The sequence below is a fragment of the Elephantulus edwardii genome, unplaced genomic scaffold (genome assembly GCF_000299155.1).
Source record: "Elephantulus edwardii isolate Elephantulus edwardi_28Jun2011 unplaced genomic scaffold, EleEdw1.0 scaffold00166, whole genome shotgun sequence".
NCBI lineage: Eukaryota > Metazoa > Chordata > Mammalia > Macroscelidea > Macroscelididae > Elephantulus > Elephantulus edwardii.
Window position 1 is genome coordinate 4,529,585 of NW_006399916.1, and position 22,884 is coordinate 4,552,468.

At 38.6% G+C, this 22,884-nt stretch overlaps 1 protein-coding gene across 1 annotated transcript in view; it reads left to right on the top strand.

The window, feature by feature from the left end:
* ERO1LB (ERO1-like beta (S. cerevisiae)) overlaps nucleotides 1-22,884 on the top strand; it is a gene marked incomplete at its 5' end in the record, with an annotated part of 86,765 nt that overhangs the window by 31,165 nt on the left and 32,716 nt on the right. Inside the window, 3 exons of the mRNA XM_006895389.1 lie at nucleotides 2,286-2,369; nucleotides 5,173-5,214; nucleotides 9,564-9,646. Of these exons, the coding sequence (XP_006895451.1) occupies nucleotides 2,286-2,369; nucleotides 5,173-5,214; nucleotides 9,564-9,646 (209 nt within the window). The remainder of the gene's footprint in view (nucleotides 1-2,285; nucleotides 2,370-5,172; nucleotides 5,215-9,563; nucleotides 9,647-22,884) is intronic.

The window sequence follows — 22,884 nt, forward strand, 5'->3', positions numbered from 1 at the left end:
CATTGTATCAAAAGGAATTGGCAGATACAGAAGAATTTTGTGAAATAACATATGAGCCTATGGTGATGAAGGAAGAAGTTGAAGCTGCTTTGAAGGAAATAGCAAAAAATGAGGCCCCAGGAATAGATGTGACCAATTGACGTATTTCAGCTAACAGATGCTGCCCTGGATGTGCTCACCAAGTTGTGTCAAGAAATCTGGAGAACAACCACTTGGCCAACTGACTGGAAGAGATCTCTATTTGTTCCCATTCCAAAGAAGGGTGACCCAACAGAGTGTGGAAACTATAGAACAATCTCATTGATTTCCCAGGCAAACGAGATTCTACTGAAGATTATCCAAAAACGACTGGAACAGCACATTAGCAGAGAACTGCCAGAAGTCCAGGCTGAGTTTAGAAAGGGTTGTGGCACAAGGATATTGTAGCTAATGTTAGATGGAGCTTGGCTGAAAGCAGAGAATACCAGAAGAATGTCTATCCGTGTTTCATTGATTATTCAAAGGCATTTGACTGTGTGGATCATAACAAACTGTGGTTGGCTCTGAGAATGGGAATCCCAGAACACTTGATCATGCTAATGTGAAACCTATACTTGGACTAAGAGGCAGTCGTCAGAACAGAGCAAGGAAACACTGCATGGTTCAAAATTGGGAAGGGCGTATGCCAGGAATGTGTCCTATCTCCATACCTTTTCTACCTGTATGCAGAACAGATTATCCCAGAGGCTGGGCTCTATGAGGAGAAGTGTGGTGTCAGGATTGGTGGAAGATCTATCAACAGCCTGCATTATGCAGATGACACAACCCTGCCTCCTGAAACTGAGGAAGACCTGAAATGCTTGCTACAGAGGGTCAAGGACTTCAGCCTTCGTTATGGATTGAGGCTCAATGTCAAGAAGACGAAGATTCTCACCACTGGATCAGTTGGCAGCATCAGGATGGATGGTGAAGAGATTGAGATTGTTAACAACTTTAGTCTGCTTGGCTCCACAGTCAACACTCTTGGCACCAGCAGCCAGGAAATTAAAAGACGTATTGCGATGGGAAAGTCGGCTGTTAGGGACCTCTCCAGAGTACTGAAGAGCACTGGTGTCACTCTGGAGACTAAGGTGTGTCTGATCGAGGCCATGGTCTTTGCAATTGCTTGATACGCATCAGAGAGTTGGACAATGACTAGGGAGGATAGGAGAATTGATGCCTTTGAGCTGTGGTGCTGGAGAACAGTATTGAATGTACCATGGACTGCCAAGAAAACAAACAGATTTATTCTGGAGAGGGTTAAACTGGGCTGCTCCTTGGAGGCGAGGATTCTGAGGCTTCGTCTGACATACTTTGGACATGTTGTAAGGAGGGACAGGTCTTTGGGGAGGGGCATCATGCTTGGGAGGATGGAGGGATGGTGCAGGAGGGAAAGACCCTCTATGAGGTGGATTGATTCAGTGACTGGGGTAATCAGGGTGGGTATGTCAGAGACAGTGTAGGATAGAGCAGGGTTTAGGGCTGTTGTACATAGGGTCGCTATGAGTTGTAAGCGACTTGATGGCACATAGCAACAATTATCCATTCTGCATCTATCTTCCTCTCATTATTTTGTCATAAACCCTTAGATTTGTTTTTTTTCTTAGTCTTTGCCATAACCTTTAGTAAACACTGACTTGAAATTTCTGTTGGCTTTGAGGAGATGTGTAGGAGGTGCTTGTTCCTCTTCTTACCTCGCTGAGAGAAGCCCAGTTCCTAACACGTAGTCAGTGCTCAGGGTATGTTTGGCAAATGAGTGACTAAGGGAGAGAATCCTAATAAGAGAGGTGACATAATAAACTTGTTTATGTTAAAGTAGCCCAGAAATGGAAATGCTCTTCTAGTGATCCTCAGATAAGCTTTATTCCATTTTTTCCGAAAAAATTTACATATCCTCAAAACAGCAGACGTTAAAAATGCTGAGCTGTATAGGTATGATGGGAACAGGAGGCTTTTCCTCCTCCTTTCCCGTCATGTTACTAGCTCCAAGCAATTAGGGGCCCTTGTGGCACTGTGATTAAAGCACTCAGTGGTTAGGGGGAAGATCAATGGTTTTAACTCACCAGATGCTCTGGAGGAGAAAGATGGACAGTGTCCTTCTGTAAAGACTTCCAGAATCCTTGTGGGACAGTTCTGCTCGTCCTGCAGTTTGCTTAGTGTCACAGTCCACTTGATGGCAGTGGGTGTAGCATATTGGTGTCATAGAGAGCATTCCATAACTATTATGCTTATTAAGTAACGTGGATTCATCTGTTCTCTCTCTTAAGGTTAATCTAAAGCGACCATGTCCATTCTGGACTGAAGATGGACATTGTTCAATAAAAGATTGTCATGTGGAACCCTGTCCAGAGGTAAAAATTAATGTAAATAAGAGGAAATGATCAGTTTTATGTGAATATTCCTTTCTCTTTGACTTTCAGGTAAACAAAACCTACATTTTTTACTCATATACCTAGCTATCTTTTTTGCCAGATTATTGAAGCTGTATTCTATTTTTTGCAAGCTACATGGATTTGAAGACACTCTTCCATCCTATAGCCTTGGGACTGGATGTAGAAGAGTGTATGCATTCTGGTGGGAAGTCCAGAATTGAATGCACATTTGGCCAAATCTCACTTCATTCATTCTTTAATGAATCCACATCATGTCCACAGGTAGAAAATTTTAGTGAACTCTAAAGTTCCAGTGTATTTCAGGCTTGGAATTAGCTCTTTACTTGATAAATTCAAGGGGAAAGGGCTATCCATATTTTCAAGGGCACTTCACTTTGGACTTTTAACATCTGCGTAACTAAGCAGGGTTTACTTCTTCAGTGGTAGTTAGTTGTCGGCTATGGTTTCAGTTCACTTTTTGCCTTTCTTACCTAGTCAGTTCTAGTGGGATTGTTCTTAAAAATAAGAAAGGACTTTCTGGGTCAATTGTTGTTGATTGCCTTCCAATCAAGCATGACTCAGCAACCCTATGAATAAAAGGCCTGGAGCCTTTCTATGATTACCAACATTTATCAAAGTTCATAGAGTTTCCAGAGGCATGTTGTTTAGGAAGTAGATGCCATTTCTGCTTCTAGTTCTGGGTCAATATTATTCCCAAAAGGGGAGTGATAAATTCTTGAAGAGAAAATGAAGAATGGATATATATATACATAAATACATTTATACACATAAATATGGAATTTATGGTATTAGAAATTCTATGTACATACATACATACACACACACACATAAATTAAGAATATGTATCTGTGTGTGTGTGTATATATATTAATTCTTAACTTTATTTCCTCCAAAAATAAGAGCGGGTCCTCGCGGTACTTCCTGCTCAGGGGCAGCTGTGTGAGGCACAGGATAGAGCAGGGTTTAGGGGCTGTTGTACTATAGGGTCGCTAGTTGTCGCAGACAACTCGATGGCACATAACAGCAACATTATGCAACATAAGAGGCAGTTCTGGTGGCCTGTTGCTGAGAAACAGCACTGCAATCCCGAAGGCAAGTAGTTTGAATCCACCAGCTCAAAGTTCTCCTGAGGAGGATGGGTAGTCTCTTCCCAGGCCATTAAACTGCCTCTGAAACTTCTGTAGGGTCAAGTATGGGTCAATTCCAACTTGATGGTACTCAGCAGCAACGATAACATCCTATTATAGTAGTCAGGATGCTTTTGATTAATATTTAGTCTTGTAACTGTGGCTGTCTAAATCTTAAACATGTTTTATAATTTTTTTCCGTTTTGTTTTTTTAGAGGTGGTAGAAAATAGTCAAGTGATAAAAATTTGCCAACAAGTAATATTCATTTTCCTATATTGCTTTTTATCTATTAGGAAAAGTCTCTATCATGATTTATATTCTTCATTGTAGCTGTGCAGCATTTCTTAATATTTGATTAACATCTTTCTGTAAAACATAAGAAATTTTTAAATAATTTGCTATTACTTTTATAGTCTGTGGATAGAAATATTGGAAATCCTGTCCTTAGTTGATCAGAGACTCAACCTGGAACTGTTTCCATTAATGTAATCAATTTGGTTTAAAGTTATATTTGATAAGCTGCACTTAACAATAATTCATATACTTGGCTTTGGAAACCTAAAACTAATGGCTCTGTGGAAAACAGGGTTAGACCCATATGCAGTTGTTCTGCAAGTAAGCCCCCAATTTTTCCATAGTTGACCTTACAGACCATAAAACTGTCTTTTTCCTTCTTATATAGACCAGAGTTGTCAAAGTTTTGAAAGTCATCTTAAAGTAAAAGTTAAATGAAAAGCAGTCTCACTTCTTTCAAGTCGATTCCCGCACTTAGTGACTTTGTGGCACAGAGCAGAGCTACTCCACAGGGTCTCCAGGTCTTTAATCTTGAAGGAGGGAGACTTCTACAGTTTCCTTCCTTGGATTGGCAGGTGGACTCGAACTGCTGACCTTGCAGTTAGCAGCTGAGTGCTTAACCACTGCACCACAAAAACTCCTTCAATATAATGTGTTAAAGAAATTTGCTTTTGTAAAAGTTATCCTCTCTATGGTCAGAAAAATTGTGGAAAATAGTTTTTTAGTATAAACTATTATTTTTAAAAAATACTGCATTGGACTGCAATCCCAGAGGTATGTGGTTCGAATCCACCAGGTGCTCTGCTGGAGAAGGAGGGGCAAACTCTCCTTGTACCAGTCAGATCCGATTTGATGGTACACACACAAAATAATAAAATAAAACAAAAATATTGCATTGGGAATTACTAGATCTTCTTTTCATTTCCTGATTTTGTATGATAATTCACTTTTCTTTACTGTGATTTACAAGTCTGTGAGTTGGAATAATTTTTTGCTCTTACTTCAAGATAATTAAAACAAGGGGAGCTCTGGTGGCCTAGTGGCAAGAAGCTGCACTGCAATCCCAGAGGAGCACGGTTCGAATCCACCAGATTCTTTGCCCGGAAAGGAGGGACAATCTCCTCCTGTACCAGTCAGATCTGATTTGACGGTACACGCACACACACAAATAATAAAATAAAAATTAAAAAAAAACATAATTAAAACAGAATTGAGTGAATGTTCATTTGTCTTCTACAGAGTGAAATACCTTGTGAGTTCAGGCAGTGCCATTGGTAATTTGTGAAGAGATAGAAAAAATGTGGAAGATATTAAACATTTGTGTTGTTTGTCTTTTCAGAGTAAAATTCCAGTTGGAATTAAAGCAGGGAGTTCTAATAAGGTGAGTCACATTTTTTGAAGGTTTCTTTGCATAGGGAAGTTTTCCAATCACTATTTGACAGCACTTGCCATAGAGAACCTTGACATGGATTCTTGGAAATAAAGACCTTTTGTCTTAGTGTCTCACACACTTAATTTTTTTAGATTGTGATTTCAGTGAAAATTTGCAAGCTGTTGGTTGTTCATCCAGCCATTCATGTGCATTTTGTTTAAGGATATTAATTTCAGTATCCTCAATATAACTGTACCCTTGCAATATACATGTCTATTGGGAAGAATATAAGTTCTTGCTCCTTTACAATTATATAGCTTCTTGAAAATTCAATTTTGTTTTTTGGAGCCCCTAGAAGAACTTTAAAGTGTAATTACAGTGTTAGATTAATAGATGTTTTATACCCTGTGTTTTAGTCTTCTGTTTTGACTAGAAACCTGACATTTTTCAGGATTATATTTTATAGATAGTCAATAATTATCAAGATATTTTGAGCACAGTCTTTTCAAATAGCATTAGAAGTGGTCCTTTATTGAAGGAATGATGTGTTTTTCCAGGAACCAGTCCTTCCTGGTAACATGCCAGAAGAAAATGATGTGAACCCCTGTCACCCTCCCTCCAAGACAGATTTCTTTCTTCTTCTGGCAGTCAGAAGACAGTCATTTCCTTCACCAGCACCACAATTCACATGCATCACTTCTCCACTCTTCCTTGTCCAACTTTCACATACAGTATGAAGCAATTTAAATATCATGGCTTGCTCAGGTACACCTTAGTTTTTAAAATTACATCTTTACTCTTTAGCACTTTAGGAAGTATCTTGATTTTTGACTGCTGCTTCCATGAGTGTTGATTTGGGATCCAAATAAAATGAAACCCTTGGCAATATTAAGCTTTTCTTTATCATGATGATTTGTTCAGTTATGTGTTTCTTTCCCTTTGATGTTCAGATAATTCATATTGAAGTCTGTATCAGTGTATCTGATCTTTGTTGTCTGAACACAAGATTGATTGTATCATCTCCGTATAGCAGGTGGTTGATCAGTGTTCCTGCAGGCCTGATAGCAGAATTCTCAGATAATTGCTAATCATACAGACTGACTAGTTACAGCGACAGGGTGCAACCCTAATACATCTTTCCTGATTTTAAACCATACAGTATCTCCTTGTTCTGATCAAACAACTACTTCTTGGTCTATGTACACGTTCCAAAAGAGCACAGTTAGTGTTCTAGAATACCCTTTTCTTCTATTGTTATTCATAATTTTATCTTATCCACACATTGAATGCCTTTGCATAGTCTAAACACAAGTAAATACTTCACTGATATTCTCTACTTAGAGCCAAGAATCCTCTGACATCAGTCATAATGTCTTCAATTCCACATCCTCTTCTGAATCCAGCTTAGATTTCTGACAGTTCCATGTTGATGTAATGCTCCTGCTGGTTTTTTAATTCTCTTTATCAAGATTTTACTAGTGTGTAATTTTAATGGTGTTGTTCAGTAATTTCCATGTTATATTAGATCACAAATGTAGACCTTTTCCAGTCAGTTGTCCAGATAATTTTCTTCAGATTTCTTGCACAGATAAGTGAGCATATCAGGTCTGCATCCTTTTGTTTTAAGATTGCATCAATTCCCAGAGCCTTATTTTTTGTTATGCCTTCAGTGCAGCTTGGATGTTTTCCTTTAGTGCTATTGGTTCTTGTCACATGCTACATCCTGAAATGATTGATCACCAAGCAGTTGTTTTTGGTACAACGACTGCATATATTCCTTTCACCTTCTTTTGATCCTTCCTGCAACATTCAGTATTTTGCTCATGCATTCCTTCAGTCTTGCAATGCAAGCCTTTGTTCTTTATTTCTTTTCAGCTTGAGAAATGCCAAGTGCATTCTTGCATTTGGACTTCTAACTTCAGGTCTTCTTACATTTCATTCCACTATTTTGCTTTGTTTGTCTTAAGCTACCTTCTGAAATCTTACATCACTTTTCCCTTTCACCTTGGCTACTCTATACAGTGACATTCATTTTAGGTTTACACTTTCCCCCCTTTTTTTATTACTATATTTTTTATTTTCATGAACGTTTACAGAGACTTTGGATTTCCATTCATTGATTGTTGTACTTTTCTCCCTGCCCAACCTTTCCCCTCAGTTCAGTCTTCTCTGAAAAGTAAAAGAAAAATTCTTTCATTGTTATACAATCCCTCCCCCCAAGTCCACTCCACTATGCAGCCTTTGTTCTGGACTCTGTCATGACAATAATACCCAATCATATATCCCTTTCAAACAGTTCTCTCCCTCATCTGTTTGAATGCAGTACACATAATTTATCCCATCTTTCTCAGTTGCCCCCTTACCCCAATGTCAGTCCCATTTTACAGCAGTTGGTACTATGCAGTATTTGTCCTTTTGTGACTGAGATATTTCACTCAGCATAATGTCCTCTAAGGTCACCCATTTTGAATAATATTTCATGAGTTCCTTGTTTTTCAATGCAGCATAGTCTTCCATTGTGTGAATATACCACAGCTTTTCTATTCATTGTTTGTTGATGGGCACTTAGGTTGTTTCCAACTCTTTGCTATTGTGAACAAAGCCATGATAAACATGAGTGTGCATATATCTGCTTGGGTGACAGTTATGGTTTCTTTAGGATATATTCCCAGTAGTGGAATTGCTGGGTCAAATGGTATTTCTATTTGCAACTTTTTGAGAAAGTGCTATACAGCCTTCCATAGTGGTTGTACCATTTTACACTCCCACCAGCAGTGAATAAGGGTTCCAGTATCTCCACAACCTCGCCAGCATTTGTTGTTTGCTGTTCTGTTAAATTTTGCTATTCTGACTGGGGTGAGATGGTATCTCATAGTTGTTTTGATTTGCATCTCTCTTAGAGCTAGGGATTTGAACATTTCTTCATGTGTTTGTTAGCCATCTGAATGTCTTCTTTGGTGAAGTGTCTGTTCATATCCTGTGCCCATTTTTCCACTGGGTTGTTTGTCTTGTGGTGCTTTTCCTTATCTTTTTAATGACCTTTTTTAATTTTTTAAATGATGTTTTGTATTCGTCATACAATGTCTTTTATGTGATCCCACCCGTCCTCTGCATTACTGCTCAGTGCATCAAATCTGCTCTTATAATGCTTTCTGAGTCCTGATGGGGTATGCTGCTGCAGGTTGTATTTTGCTCTTGTGGATGATGTGTGTTTATTTTCTTCTGTTTCAAATTGAACTTTGCTGTGACACTTGGTGGACTGCTCTACAGTCGGCCTGATCTTGCTCTCACTGACGACATTGAGCTTCTGTTCTGCCACCATAGATGCAGTCTGTCTGCTCCTAAGTATACCGTCTGGTGAGATCCACGCATAAAGTCACTATTTTCATTGTTTTTAAAAAGATATTTGTATGAAAAACAGTGTCTATGAGCTTTGTAAGTAAACCAGTATAAAATAAAAATTGTTTTTTTTTTTTTCAAAAAAGATATTTGTAATGAACAGGTTGAATGGAGTCAAATGGAGTCCTGCCATATCATCTCTGACCTCATTTCTGCTAATGCAGCCATACCTTCCTACTACCTAGCTCCTTTTACATTCCAGTCACCACTTATTCTTCCAGTATCTTTTTTACATGCTTCACCAATTTCCCATAATTGTTAGACTGCAGAAGTTGGTAGAAATCGTCACTTTCTTCATCCTTGACTTTAATGGTTGATACTTAAATTTGAATAATAGTCATATGCATAATTGATGACAGTATTATTCTTCAGAATAGATATTGAAGTGTTCTTTTATCTGATGAATGTGAAACCATGCTTCTTAGGTTTTGTAGTCTGACTTAGTAGTCTAGTTCAGAATGGCCAATGATAGTCCATTTTAACTCATTTCATTTTTTACAACTTCCCATTTTCCTAGGTTCAGACTTTACACATTCTACATTCTCATTATTGATGGATATTTACAGTTTCCCATCATTTTGAGCAGATGTAGGTCTTTAATTGAGTGAAAGCTTTACTCCATCCATATGCCATAAAGATAGACTCACCTAAGAGGAGGCAGCAGTCTTTGGTGTGCTGTCCATTTTCCAGCTCTGAATTGTACATCATCCTGCTGCTGTTCGGAGTTTTCACTGGCTCGTTAGTGCAGAAGTGGGTGGGTTGGCCTGCTTCCTAGTCTTAGTCTGGAAGCGTGATTGGAGCCAGCTCACTGCATGACCCTGCTGGTATTTGAAATACTGGTAGCATAGTTTCCAGCATCACAAGAACAACACAAGCCACCACAGTACAGCAGATTGACAGACAGGGAGTGTAAGGATCAAGGTAATAATTACTGTTTAAACTTATGAACTTTCTTGCAGTACTTGGAAATGGCAAATGCTACCAAAGAGTTAGAAGACTGTGAACAAGCTAATAAACTGGGAGCAATTAACAGCACATTAAGGTAAGCTGTACTTACGTAGTATTGAGACAATCATATATAGATTATTCATATCCAGAGTCTTGTGTTTTTCTCAAAATGTAAAAGATTTTAATTTTCTTAATACTTTGGTGAAACTTCTACTAATTTTCGACTAATACATTTTAAAAGAAAGAAGGAAAATTACTGTTTATCCTAAATGCCATAATCATTTTACTCCCTGTAGGCAGATTTGTCTTTGAATTTCTAGAATTTCAGTAGTAGTAAATTTATTTTAAGAAGAAATTTAGATGGTCAGTTAACAAAGCTTACTGGCTCTTTTTTTCTTTTTAATATGGGAAAAGGGACTTGGACTTTTTTAAGTCTTTTATAAATTTTAATGTAATCTGTAAATTATGTTTTGAGTGATAGAAGTTGACTATTACTAGAACCTTTACATTCATAAGATTTTTTGTTTCCTTTTCTTCATTATTTCTAAATAGAAACCTGCTTTTGAAGCTCAGTGTAAATAATTTATACATGAGCTCAGACCCCAGAGTGTGAAATGATGGAAAATGTGCTTAGTTGGGGTTGTAGAATAATATAAAAATTATTTTTTTTAGTTTCCAGGTTTATTTAGGTTTTTATTTATGTATTATAATTATTAGAGGCTTATAATAAAGGTAGCAGTCATTATGTATTATTTACTGAAGAAAAATGTTTTAACTTTGAAAGATACAAAGGAAAACATCCTTCAGCATTCTGCTGTTTTCTTTTTTCCAGTGTATGGTTTTCTTTCCGGATCTGTTTGTATTGAAGCATAGTCTTACACTCTTCCCTGACCAGTGGGCGTGTAGATTGTTCTCATTTTTTCACTTCCTTACCCTGAGCATTCGAGCACCTTTGAGCATGTTTTTTCTAGTGTACAGCTGGAGAAAAAGGGTTGAATTTGAAGACTGTCCATTTGCAGTTGCTCTAGATACTATTGGGACTTGCTGAAGTGCCTGGGTGAATTGTGTGTACTGCCTCCAGCTCTGCTGAGTTGTTTTATTTTGCCAAAGCTTGATAATATTTAATATGTGTTAAAGAGCTTAATTTGGTTTTATGCGATTATTCTTTATTTTGCAGATTGCTAGCAAGGTTGAACTTTTTCCTTATCCTGTGTTGGACATTTGGCTTTCTTATTCATTTACCAATGTCTGAGTGCCTCAGTATAGCACAGCTGTGGTGGTGTAGTCTGTAGCAAGTTGCACTGCAAACCCACAGACTTCACTTCTGTTGATTTGAATCTACCAGCGTCTCAGTGGGAAAAAGATGGGCAGTCTCCTCCCAGCCAGTTTACAGCTTCAGAAACTCAATGAATATTTATTTCAGCTATGAATTGGAACTAACTCAGTACAATGAGTTTGTGGGAGTTTTGTTGTTTATATCATAAACAAAATTTCTGCCCTCATGTAAATAAATCCTAGTGAGAAGAGATACACAGTAAAAAAGGACGTGCAAAGTATGAATGATGATGGTTATAAGGGAAGAAAATAAAGCAGTGAAGAGGGGAAAGGAGCGAAGAATGAGGAAAGTGGCACCATTTCTGGAAGAGAGTGATACAGGAAGGCTACATGATACAGGACATTTGAGCAGAGATCATGAAGCCAGGAGTCATAGGGCCCTTTCGGGGTTTTCCAAACTCCAGGCATATGATTACTATTGAAAGACCTGGAGACTGGAGCCTGCCAAGACTGTTAGAGGTGCCATAGGAAGGCAAGCGTGGCACAGTGAAATGGTGCCTTGGATTGCTAACTGAGAGGTTGGTTAGTGGTTCAAATCTTCCACAAGAGAAAGAGGAGTAACTCAGCTGCATAAAGATTTAGCCTTCGAGGCCTGAGGAAACGTTCTCCTCTGTCCTGTAGGGCCAATCTGAGTTAGAACGGACTTGATGGCAGTAGGTTATTAACAGGGCCAGGGTGGCTGGAGTATAGTAATGAAGGGAGAAATAGTGGAACATGCTAGGGAAGAAATCCTGTACAACTTTGAAAGCATTCCTAATAAGCATTATTTTTAAACAGGATGGGATGAAAAAAGTATTGGAGGATTTTGATTAGAGGAATGATGGGGTGTGCTGTGGAAGCCTGTGGACTGAAGGTAGTACCAGATAAGGCAGGTGTTGTGCAGACCAGGTAATAACAGTGGAAGGGATGAGAAATGGTCACATTCTGGGTGTGAAGCTGGAGCTGACAGGATTTGCTGAAGGGATAGATGTAGAGTGTGAAAAAAGAGGGGTTGTTGATGGCTCCCAGGTTTGAGAAAAAGAGTTGTCATTTAGTGAACTGGGGACAGTTGGGGGAGGGTGAGTTTGACGAAGAATTAGAATTCAGCTTTGAACTTGTTATAGTTGGGCTGCTTGTGAGAGCCAAAGGGACTCTAATGACACGATGGCTCCCCAAGTGGGTGGCAGTTGAAACCCACCAGCCACTGTGGGGAAAGGGTGCAGCCTGGAACTCTGTGTGTCATTACGACCCTGTCCATGAGGTCTGCTGAGTTAGACTTGCCTTGATGGTAGAGGGTTTGGTTTTGATTTATGAGAACCAGGTAGAGATGTTGTGTTAGCATTGTCTACACAGTGAGACCTCTGACAACTGGAACTTGAGTGAATTGCCTTGTTTTCTGAATCTCACAGGTTTTTTGCCTCTTACCTCTTCTCTGTTGTTCATTACAGTGGGGTGGGAGGAATATCTGAGTTTCTTTCTCCGACAAGTTCCAACTTCCACAGACTTTACTATATCACTCTGATGTTCAGGGGAGAGGTGTGAGCTGGGGGTCAGTCAGTGATAGATGGCCAAGCAGAAGGCATCTTTAGCCATCTAAGTTGTCTGTGCAAAGTTAGAGGTCAGTCACTGACCTGCCACCATTTCATCCATTAGAAAGTTGCCTTTTTAAATGATAATTATTGACTTGTAGGTATTCTTTACACAATCTGCTCGTAATCTTTTGTTTGGTGTAAGGATTATTGTTATGTCCATCAAGTCATCTGAGGCTAATAATGACCTTATTATTACAGCTGAACCCTGTTCTATCCTGAGCCAATCTCACTGCTTCTGACACACCTACGCCATTACTCCAGTTACTATGTCAGTCTCATCTGGGGCCTGTCTTTCGTGTCTCTCCACCTTCCAAGAACAATGTCTTTCTCCAAAGACTGGACCCTCATGGCCACATGCTCCAAAACAGACTTGTTTGTTCTCCTAGCAGTCCATGGTCTGCTCAGTCCTCTTCTCCAGCACCACGTCTCAGAGGCATGGATTCTTCTTCTATCATCCTTAGTCATCATCCAGCCTTCTGATGCATAGCAAATAATTTTAAAAACTATAGCATGAATCAGACCTACCTTAGTCTCTAGACTGTTAGGATTTGCATTTCAGTTGTCTGTATAGCTCCTTTTGTTAGCCAGAAGTTATTAATATATTTTTTTTAATATTTAAGCATAACATAAACAGGTAAAGGGAGGGATGGGTAAAGGAAATGGAAAAGGTCTGGTGTGAAAACAATGTATACAAACTTTAAGTAAACCAGTATAAAAGAAAAATTTAATTTTTTAAAAAAAGAATAACATACAAAAATCAATTTACTTTTATAGAGGCATGGATTCTCCTTCTATCATCCTTAGTCATCGTCCAGCCCTCTGATCCCAAACTAATTATTTATAATCTCAAAGATTACATGTATCTCTTCTAGTCAAAGTTAACTTGGATTTTGAGTTATATTGACAGAAATTAGTATATATGAATAGACTAAGCATATTTTTGGTTTTATATATTTCTTTTTTAATGCAGATTCCCTCCTTTTCTTCATTGACATGTTTCATACAGTTATTGTATTGTATACAAAACTAGTCACCATTGAACTAAGGCCACCATTGCCCTTCTTTTCAGGTCCCTTCCAGATCTTTCCTTTTTACCCCCTCCACCCGCCAAATTGTGAAACACTATGATTACCACCCATCCTTACTCCTGTTCTCCTATCCCTTCCCCCCCATAGGTCCCCATACATATTTTATTAGTTATCCTTCTATTTTTTTACAATAATGGTCTTACGCAGTATTTGTACTTGGACTGATTTAGTTCATTCAGCATAATGCTCTTCAGTCTTTGCCAAGTTATGTAGTATTTTGTTTAAAACACTGCTCCTGAATGCTGCATAGTATTCTGTTGTGTGAATATACCACAATTTCTCAGACCATTCAGTTGTGGTTGGACATTTGGGCTGTTCCCATGTTCTTGTGATGATGAATAACATACCTATAACATTGGTGTACAAGTCTCCATTTGTGTCTCAGTTCTAATTTTCTATTCCTGTTAGTAGAATAGCTGGGTCATACGGAGTTTCTATGTTCAGCTTTTTGAGGAAATGCCAAACTGCCTTCCAGAGTGATTGTACCGTTTTATAATCTCACCAACAGTGTATGAGAGTTCCCACCTCTCTACATCCTCCCCAACACTTATTGCTTGCTACCTTTCTTACCTTTACCACTGCAACTAGGGGGAGATGGTATCTCATTGTGGTTTTGATTTGCATTTCCCTTATTGCTAGTGATTTTGAGTATTTTTTCCTATGTCTCTTGGCCATCAGAATGTCTTCCTCTGTGAAAGGTCTTAGCATTTTGTAATTGGATTATCAGTCTTTTTCTTCTGGAGACCCTATCTTTAACTTTTGTTGTGAGACCTTTCTCTGAGATGGTATTGCCAAATGTTCTTTCCCAGTCGGTAGGTTTTCTTTCCATCCTATTGGAAAAAGTTTTTGATGCCCACAGGGATTTAACCTTTAGAAGGTCCCATTGATCAATTTTATCCTCTCCAGATTGTGCATTTCGAACTGAGTTTTAAAGATACTGACTTTATCAGTATCTTTATACCATAGTCTAGGCCTTCTAAGCTTTGTCCCAGTTTGTCTCTTGCAAACTTTATAGTTTTGGGCTTTATTTCCAGTCTCTGATACACCTTGAGTTGATTTTTGTGTATGATGTGAGATGTCAATCCTATTTCAGCTTTCTGCATGTAGCCATCCAGTTTTGCCAGCACCATTTGTTGAAGAGGTTGTTTTCCCCCATTTGATAGGCTTTATTTCTTTGTCGAATATCAGTTGACCATAGATAGATGGGTCCATTTCTGGGTTCTCAGTTCTGTTCCACTAGTCTATGTGCCTGTCGTTGTACTAGTACCATGGTTATTACATTTGTGTAGTAGGTTTTGAGGTTAGGGTGCTATGCCTCCCAGTTCATTTTGTTTTTCAGAGTAAGACAGCATATTCTTCTGTATCTGGTTTAATTGATTTCAGCATTATGTCTGGGGAGTCATTCTTGTTCTTCCATGTCCAATTTAAACCTTTTCCATTGGTATATACTATTCCACAATAAAAATGTGCCATGATGCTAATCTCTGGATATTTTTGACTTAGAGGCTATTTCGGATGTTATTTTGTTGGACATATGTACACATTTATGTTGGGAGTATGCCTATGAGTAGAATTAGTTGTCAAATGAGTGTATTCTGACTATAAACATACTGCTAATGATTTTCCAACATGATTGTACCAGGTTACATGGCTACTGTCAGTATGCAAGGGTTCCTTGTTCCACAGTTTTTAAACAGTTGGTACTGTAGTTTCATAAGTAGTTTTCTTGAGTTGCAGTTACCTACACCCACAAGATGTAATAATGATCTCTTACCCAGGGCCTCCTCAAGTTCCTTTGTAATACCTTTGTCCCCTTTCCCTATCCCTGGGAAGCCACTCAGAGGGGCACTTCAGATTAATTTGCGTTTTCCAGAATTTTGTGTGAATGGGGTCTTATAACATGGCTCTATTTTCTTTTATTTGGCATCTTTCTTTTTTTTTTTTTTAGAAAGAATCTTTCTTTTATTGTTTTTTTAATTATTTTTGTGTGCGTGTACCGTCAAATCAGATCTGACTGGTACAGGAGGATATTGTCCCTCCTTCCCCGGCAGAGCATCTGGTGAATTCGAACCGTCCGCCTCTGGGATTGTAGTTGCAGTTCCTTGCCACTAGGCCACCAGAGCTCCCTTTGGCATCTTTCTTGTAGCACAATTACTTTGAAATCCATTCATGAGATGGGAGAAGGATGGGCAGTTTCCTCCTGTGCGATTTACTGCCTCTGAAAGCCCGCTCGAGGGTCGACTCTGGGTCAGGACTCCAAGGCACACAACAACAACTCATAAAGCATATGTTGATAGTTCAGCCCTTTTTGTTGCTGAGTAGGATCTCATTGTATGAGTATATCACGGTTGATTTTCCATTCATTTGTTGGTGGAAGTTTGGCTTGTTCCATTATGGAGCTATCATGAGTAACCTGTCAGGGATTTTCTATTGGAGTTTTATAGTTTTAGGTTTTACATTAAGCTGTGTGATTCATTTAAATTTTTTTTTTATTTGGTGCAAGATATGGATTCAGTGAATTCTTTTCATATTAATAGTCATTTGTCTTAGCACCATTTGTTGGAAAGACTATCCTTTCTCTGTGTAATTGCTTTTTCATCTTCATTGAAAATCTGCAGTTGTCGGTGGAAGTATGAATCTTCTTTCTGAGCTCTCTCTTCTGTTCCACAAACTATTTGGCTAACGTTAGTCCAGTAGCAAGCTGTGGTTATATGAGAAGACTTCAGATCACATAGTGCATGTCAACCAACTTTATTTTCAACGTTTTGTTTGGTTATTCTTTATTTTAGCACATTTTCATGTCTACATAAGTTAAAGTTAGTTTGGAAATATCTGTGGGGGGGGTGGGGGGGAGGGAGCCTACAGAGAGTTTGGGATTGGGTTAAACCTGTACTTCATTTTGGGAAGAATTAACTTCTTGTATTAAATCTGTCAGCCCATGAACAAAACATATCTTGCTGTTCATTTAGATTTTCTTTAATTTGTCCTCTCAGCAGTATTTTAGAGTTTTCAGTGCATAGTTCTTTCAGATCTTTTGTCAGATTTCCCAAAGTATTTAATATTTTTTGTTATAAATTATTTTTATATTCATTGCTTTTATGTAGAATATAGTTAACTTTTGTGTGTTGGTTTTATATCCTGCAGCCTTCCTAAACTCATTTTCATCAGTTAAAAAGCCTCCCTTTTCAGGTTTCATTTGATTTCCTAATAAACAGGCCTGTCTGCAAGTAAATATTGGTTTTTCCCTTTCTGTGTGAATGCTGTCTCCATACTTGCTAATCTAGTTTATCTATCTGTTGTTGAATGCTGTCATGTCAACTTGGACTCCTATCAATTATTAGGAACGAGGGAGGGGCACTGTCTCACAGTTTCCTAGACTCTTTTTTTTTTTTTAGATTTTAATGAAAGTTTATAAAGAACTTGGATTTCCATTCATTCATTTTTTTTCACATTTTTCTCCCTCCCCCCCCTCCCTCCCAGTTCACTTTTTTCTTGGGGAAAAAAAGTTATTTCATTGTTACATTATTACAGTTCTCCCCCACCTCCTTGGACCACTTTACTATGCAACTCTTATTCTGGACTTTGTGACTGTTATTTTTTTATAGGGGGATGTTGCCAGTTTTCTTCCATGGAGTGGCTAGTCGGTTTAAGCTGCTAACTTTTCATTTAGAATTTTTGGACCTTTTGTTAGTAATCAAGGGTATAACCACTGATCACGAGGGCACCATATCTATGTACCTGTCTATCTAGAGTTCTTTCCTTTTGTCTTATTACACTAACTTGTGGTAAGATGTTCAAGAGAAATAGAACTCAACATCCTTTTCCTCTTCCTTATCTTATTTGGAAGAAAAGCACTAAGTCTGTGGCTGAGAAGTATGTCAGCTGTCAGTTTCCATAGATGCTCTTTATCAGTTGAACAGCTCATTTATTCCTTGGCAGGGAATTTTTCTCAGGTATGGGTATTGGATGTTTTGAAATTATTTTTCTGCATAAAATTCTTTTTCTGCATGTTGATCATAGGTGTTTCAGTTTTTAGCTATGTTAATACAATGAGCTAAATTGATTTTTCAACCTTGCATTTGAACTTAGTCATAATGTAGTATATTTATTATTACCATTGGATTTACTGAGGAGGTCCTGAAACACTTGCTGCAGAAGATTAAGGACTTCAGCCTTCAGTATGGATTGAAGCTCAACATTAAGGAAACAAATATTCTTACCACTGAGGCGATTGGGAGCATCGTGATGTATGGTGAAGAGATTGAGATTATAAACAGCTTTAGTTTGCTTGGCTCCACTATTAACACTCTTGGCACCAGCAGCCAGGAAATTAAAAGACGTTTTGCGTTGGGAAAGTCTGCTGTCATTGACCTCTCCAAAGTACTGAAGAGCAGTGATGTCAGTCTGGAGACTAAGGTGCACCTGATAGAAGTCATGGCCTTTGCAATCACTTGCTACGCATCAGAGAGCTGGACAATTACTAGGGATGATAGAGAGTTGATGCCTTTGAGCTTTGGTGCTGGAGAAGAGTATTGAATATAACATGGACAGCGAAGAGAACAAACATGTTCATCCTGTAGAGGGTTAAACCAGGCTGCTCCTTGGAGGCGAGGATTCGGAAGCTTTGTCTGACATGCTTTGGACATGTTGCAAGGAGGGAGCAGTCCTTGGAGAGGGATGTCATACTTGGGAGGGTGGAGGGACAGTGCAGGAGAGGAAGACCCTTGATGATATGGATTGATTCAGTGACTGGGGTAATGGGAATAGGTGTGTCAGAGACAATGAGATTGGCACAGGATAGAGCAGTGTTTAGGGCTGTTGTACATAGGATCGCTATGAGTTGCACGCAACTTGATGGCACATAATAACAGCATTGGATTTAATTTACTAAAATTGCTTGGGATTTTAAAATTTGGGGTTTTTTCCCCCATCTATGTTCTTGAGAGGGATCTTGTTCTAGATTTTTCTTTTAATCTATTTTTGCCTTTTTTATTTTATTTATTTATTTTTTTTAGATGAGAGTAAGGCTAGTGATGAGTTGTCAAGTGTCCCTTTCACCTCCCCAATACTCATAAAGAGCTTGCATGTAGAATTCTGTAGAATGCTATTTAGATGTTTGGTAGGATTTTCCAGTAGAGTGATTTGATCTATAGTTTTCTTTTTAAGAAAGCTTTAAATGACAGTGTAAATGACTTGTACAGATTAGTTTGTTTTTCTTAACTGATCTTTAGCAGTGTGTGTCTTTTGAAGACATTTGTCCATCAAGCGATTAAGTTTATTCACATAAATAAGAGTGTTTTTTCACTATTATTTTAGTATCTGTAGAATCAGCATTGACATCACCTTTCTCTCTGATATTGATAATTTGGTGTTCTCTCTTTTTCCTAATCATTGGTATGCAGAAGTCTATAAAGATTTTACTGATCTTGTCAAAGAAATTGGCTTCTAGTTTATTTTTCTTGATTTTCCTGTTTTCTTCCTTATTGATTTGTACTTTGATCTTAATTATTTCCCTCAGTTTGCTTTATTTGGGCTGAATTTACTTTTCTCTATTTTCTTCAGGTATAAGTTGAGTCTTTGAGACTTCAGGTGCAGGCATTCATTGCTATAAATATTCCTGTGTAAGTGCCTTTTTTTTTCTAGTATCCCATACATTTTGGTATGTTGTATTTTAAATTTCATTTAAAAAATACTTTTATAATTCCCTTTAATTTCTTCCTTGACCCATGGTTTATTTAGAACTTTGTTGTTTCTAAATACTTGAAATGTTCCAGACACTCTTCTGTTAGTAAGTTCTAATTTAATTTCCTTGTTGTCACATGAGAAACATTATTTTAGATGGCTTCCATCTTTTGAAATTTACTGAAACTTGTTTTATAACCTGGGATATAGTCTGTTCTGGAAAATGCTCCATGTGTACTTGTAAGGAGTATATTTTATTGTTGTTGGCTCGGGGTTGTGGGTCTGCCGATTTCTGATTTCTCCTAGGAGCTCAGTAAGTTTGCTTTCCTTAGGGTACAGCCCTACCACAGAGGTTCTGCTCTGTCCTGTGACATTTCTGTGAATCCTGTTCTTCCCTGTGATGGTGGGTTGGGCTTGCTGTGTTGGTTTTGATGAATAAGTGTATGGGGTTATGATTTCTTGTTAGTGAATTTGTTTATTGTTATGAAAAGTTCTGAAATCTGTTCATTTACTCAGCCTGGTTTACTTCTGATGACTGCTGGCATGGCGTGCCCACTGCCACCAAGCCAGGCCAGCTTGTGCCAGCCCTGTAGGACCCAATGGGACTGCCCATCAGCTTTCAAGGTTGTAGTCTTCATGGACACAGACTGCACCTCTTTTCTCTTGCGGAGTAGCTGCTTGTGTTTGAACTGCTGACTTTTTAGTTAATGACCTTGCGCTCTAACCACTGTACCACCATTGGCTCCTTTAATTATCTTTTTCCTATTTCCCACATTACTTCCTAGATGATGTTAAGATTTTCTCCTGATTAATCGCTCTGAATAATTTGATTATGATGTGTTGTGGTGTAGGTTTTTCATATATTCTCTGCTTGAGATTCTTTTAAACTTCTTGGATCTGTGGAATTCTAATTATCACCAAATTTAGAAAATTTGATCATTATTCTTTAAATATTTTTTTGTCTGCTTCCCTTTTTCCAGGGATTCCAGGCCACATATGCAGCTGGTTGAAGTTGTTCCTCAGTTCATTGACCTTTGTGTTGCTTTGTTATTTGTGTTGACTATATTACTTTTTCTTTTTCATTTTAATTTTGGAGAATTCTTGTCACTGTGTTTTCAAGTTTGTTGATATATTTTTTTTTTATAGAAAATCTTCTAGTGACATCAGTTTGTTGTTCTGCCCTTTCTGTTTTCATGTCTGCCATTCATTTCTTAGGGACCACTGGTGGTGTTGCCCATCAGAAGTTGTGTTGCTTGTAAAGACCAGTTCTCCTGGATAGTTTGAATCTACCATCAGCTCCTTGGGAGAAAGGTGGCCAACCTGGCCAACCTCACAACCTCTTCCCTGTTTACTCCTTGGAACCTCCCTGGAGAGTCAACTATGAGTTAGCTCTCACTTAATGACAATGAGTTATTTTTCACATTTTTTTTCCTTTTGGTTTGGCTTGGTTTCTTCATCATTTGGGCCACATTTGTGCTACTGTCCACACACAAATCTTAATGTTCTTTCTGTACTAATTCTAACACCCATGTTTGCTCTGGGCCAGTTTCAGGTGATTTTTGTTGTTGTGTCTTGATGATGGATTCTTACTTCCCTGCATTTTTGCATGCCTGGTTTGATTGACATCAGTTATTAAGGACCTTACCTTTTCTAGTGCTAGTATTCTTGTATTCCCTCTAAATATTCTGAATCTTTCCTCTGAGATGCAGTTAAGGTACTTGGGAACAGATCTTCCATCTTCCTTTTCAGCATGTTTAGGTGGGACTGGAGCCTGCTCCATATGAGGTTAATTATGTTGGAGTATCGAGGCAAAGTTGTGTGCTCTCTCCAGTGCCCATGATGAGAACAGGCTGTGCTCCTGATCCTGACCCTACAGGCATGCTTGTGCTCAACTGAGTTCCTTCTCTGCCTTTTCGAGATCTGTTTTCAGCTTTTGGTAGTAGCCTTTTCAACATGCATCAGCTGGTCCACCCTCTTCAGGTCTCCTTCTTTGTGAAGCCCTCTTCTCTCTGGTACACTGCTCTTGGAACTTGAGCCTCTTAGGACTTCCCTGGACTTCCCACTCTGTCTTCACGACACAGAGAGACCATCCCTCTGCCCAGCTCACTATCCTTCCTGTCATCGCCCAGGGCAGTTGGCTGGGGCAACCCTAGGACTGGCTGTATCACTGTCCCATCTCAGGGACCACTATCCTCGGCTCTCTAAACCATTGTTCCTATATTGTACCCAATTTTGGTTACTTGAGAGAATAGAATAAACCTTATCTTGCTTGTTCTGAGGTGGAGTCTGTGCTGCTTCATCACATCTTTCTGATGGATAAATAACAGTTTCCCTATTTCCTCACTTTCTCACTGCCCACCTCCCTCTTCCCCCCAGTATTTCACACCTTTTTGAGATTTTCATTCTCTTCTTTCACATTTTAAATTCTTTTGTATTATATACAGTTTTTCACTTTGCAGATGATGAAATCTCAGGTTTTGGTATTTCTACTCTTCTCTTAAACATGACAAAGATCTTACCCTCCTTAGAAACCAATAAACATTTCCCCCTCTACCTTCTTCCCAGCTTGTTGCCAGAGCCTAGTGTTTTTGTACTGCATTAGGAAGCTAATATTTATAGTAAATAGGTAGTAGAAGTTGCTGCCATTTTATCCATTTCCATGCATCCCTAAATGTTTGTTACTAATGGACCTTGATTGCTAATGGAAAGGTGATTGGTTCAGGTTCACCTAAAGGTGCCTTGGAAAAAAGGCCCTGGCAGTCTGCCTCTGAAGCCCCACAGAGCATGTTTCTACCCTGACACACGTGAAGTCTTCACAGGTCAGAAGCCACGTCTCTACATGGACTGTGGGGTCGTCCACAGGTCAGAAGTTACTGGATGGTGACTGGTTTGCTGAATATGCTAAAATCATTCCATCTGAGCCCCCTTGTAGTTTAACTTCACAAGGTATGGTTCTATTTTTGGTGAGGTGGAGCAATTTGAGGTTCAAGCAGGTAAAGTTGGAAGCAGTCTTCTGAACTCTTCAGACGTCTAGAGTAGTACTACTTGTTAGTGATTTAGAAAAGATTGTACTCTGACTGGTTTGCTGATAATTTTAGGAAGCCTCTCTGTAATTGTTGATTTCCGGTAGCTGTTGTTATGGATTCTACCACTGTTGACTTAAAACAACACACATTTATTGTCTTGCAGTTCCACAGGCCTAATGTCCACCACAGACTGTACAGGGCTACATGTAGTCAAAGTATTAAGTAGGGCAGTGTCCTTCCAGAGTGTTGGTGGCAAAATCTGTTCTCTCACCTTTTCCAGCTTCTAGAGACTTATCACATTTCTTGGCTTACACATCCTGTCTTCCATCTTCAAAGCCAGCAATGGCAGTCAAGTTCTTCACACACTTCTTCCCCTTCTGCCTCTCTGTTCTACTTCTAAGAATCCTTCTAAACATGTTGGGCCGATCTTTGGGTTAATAGCCAGGTTATTTGAATGAATGTAGTTGTTCCCTCTCCACGTTAGAAATTTTAGATATAGATTTTGTTAAATGTAAATTAATCAGTATGTAAAATACATTTTGCACCCTGGTCACAGTGACTTCAGTGTAACCGATAAATGCTACATGGGATGAGAGACTATAGAAATTCAATTGCTGATTAAGTACAGAA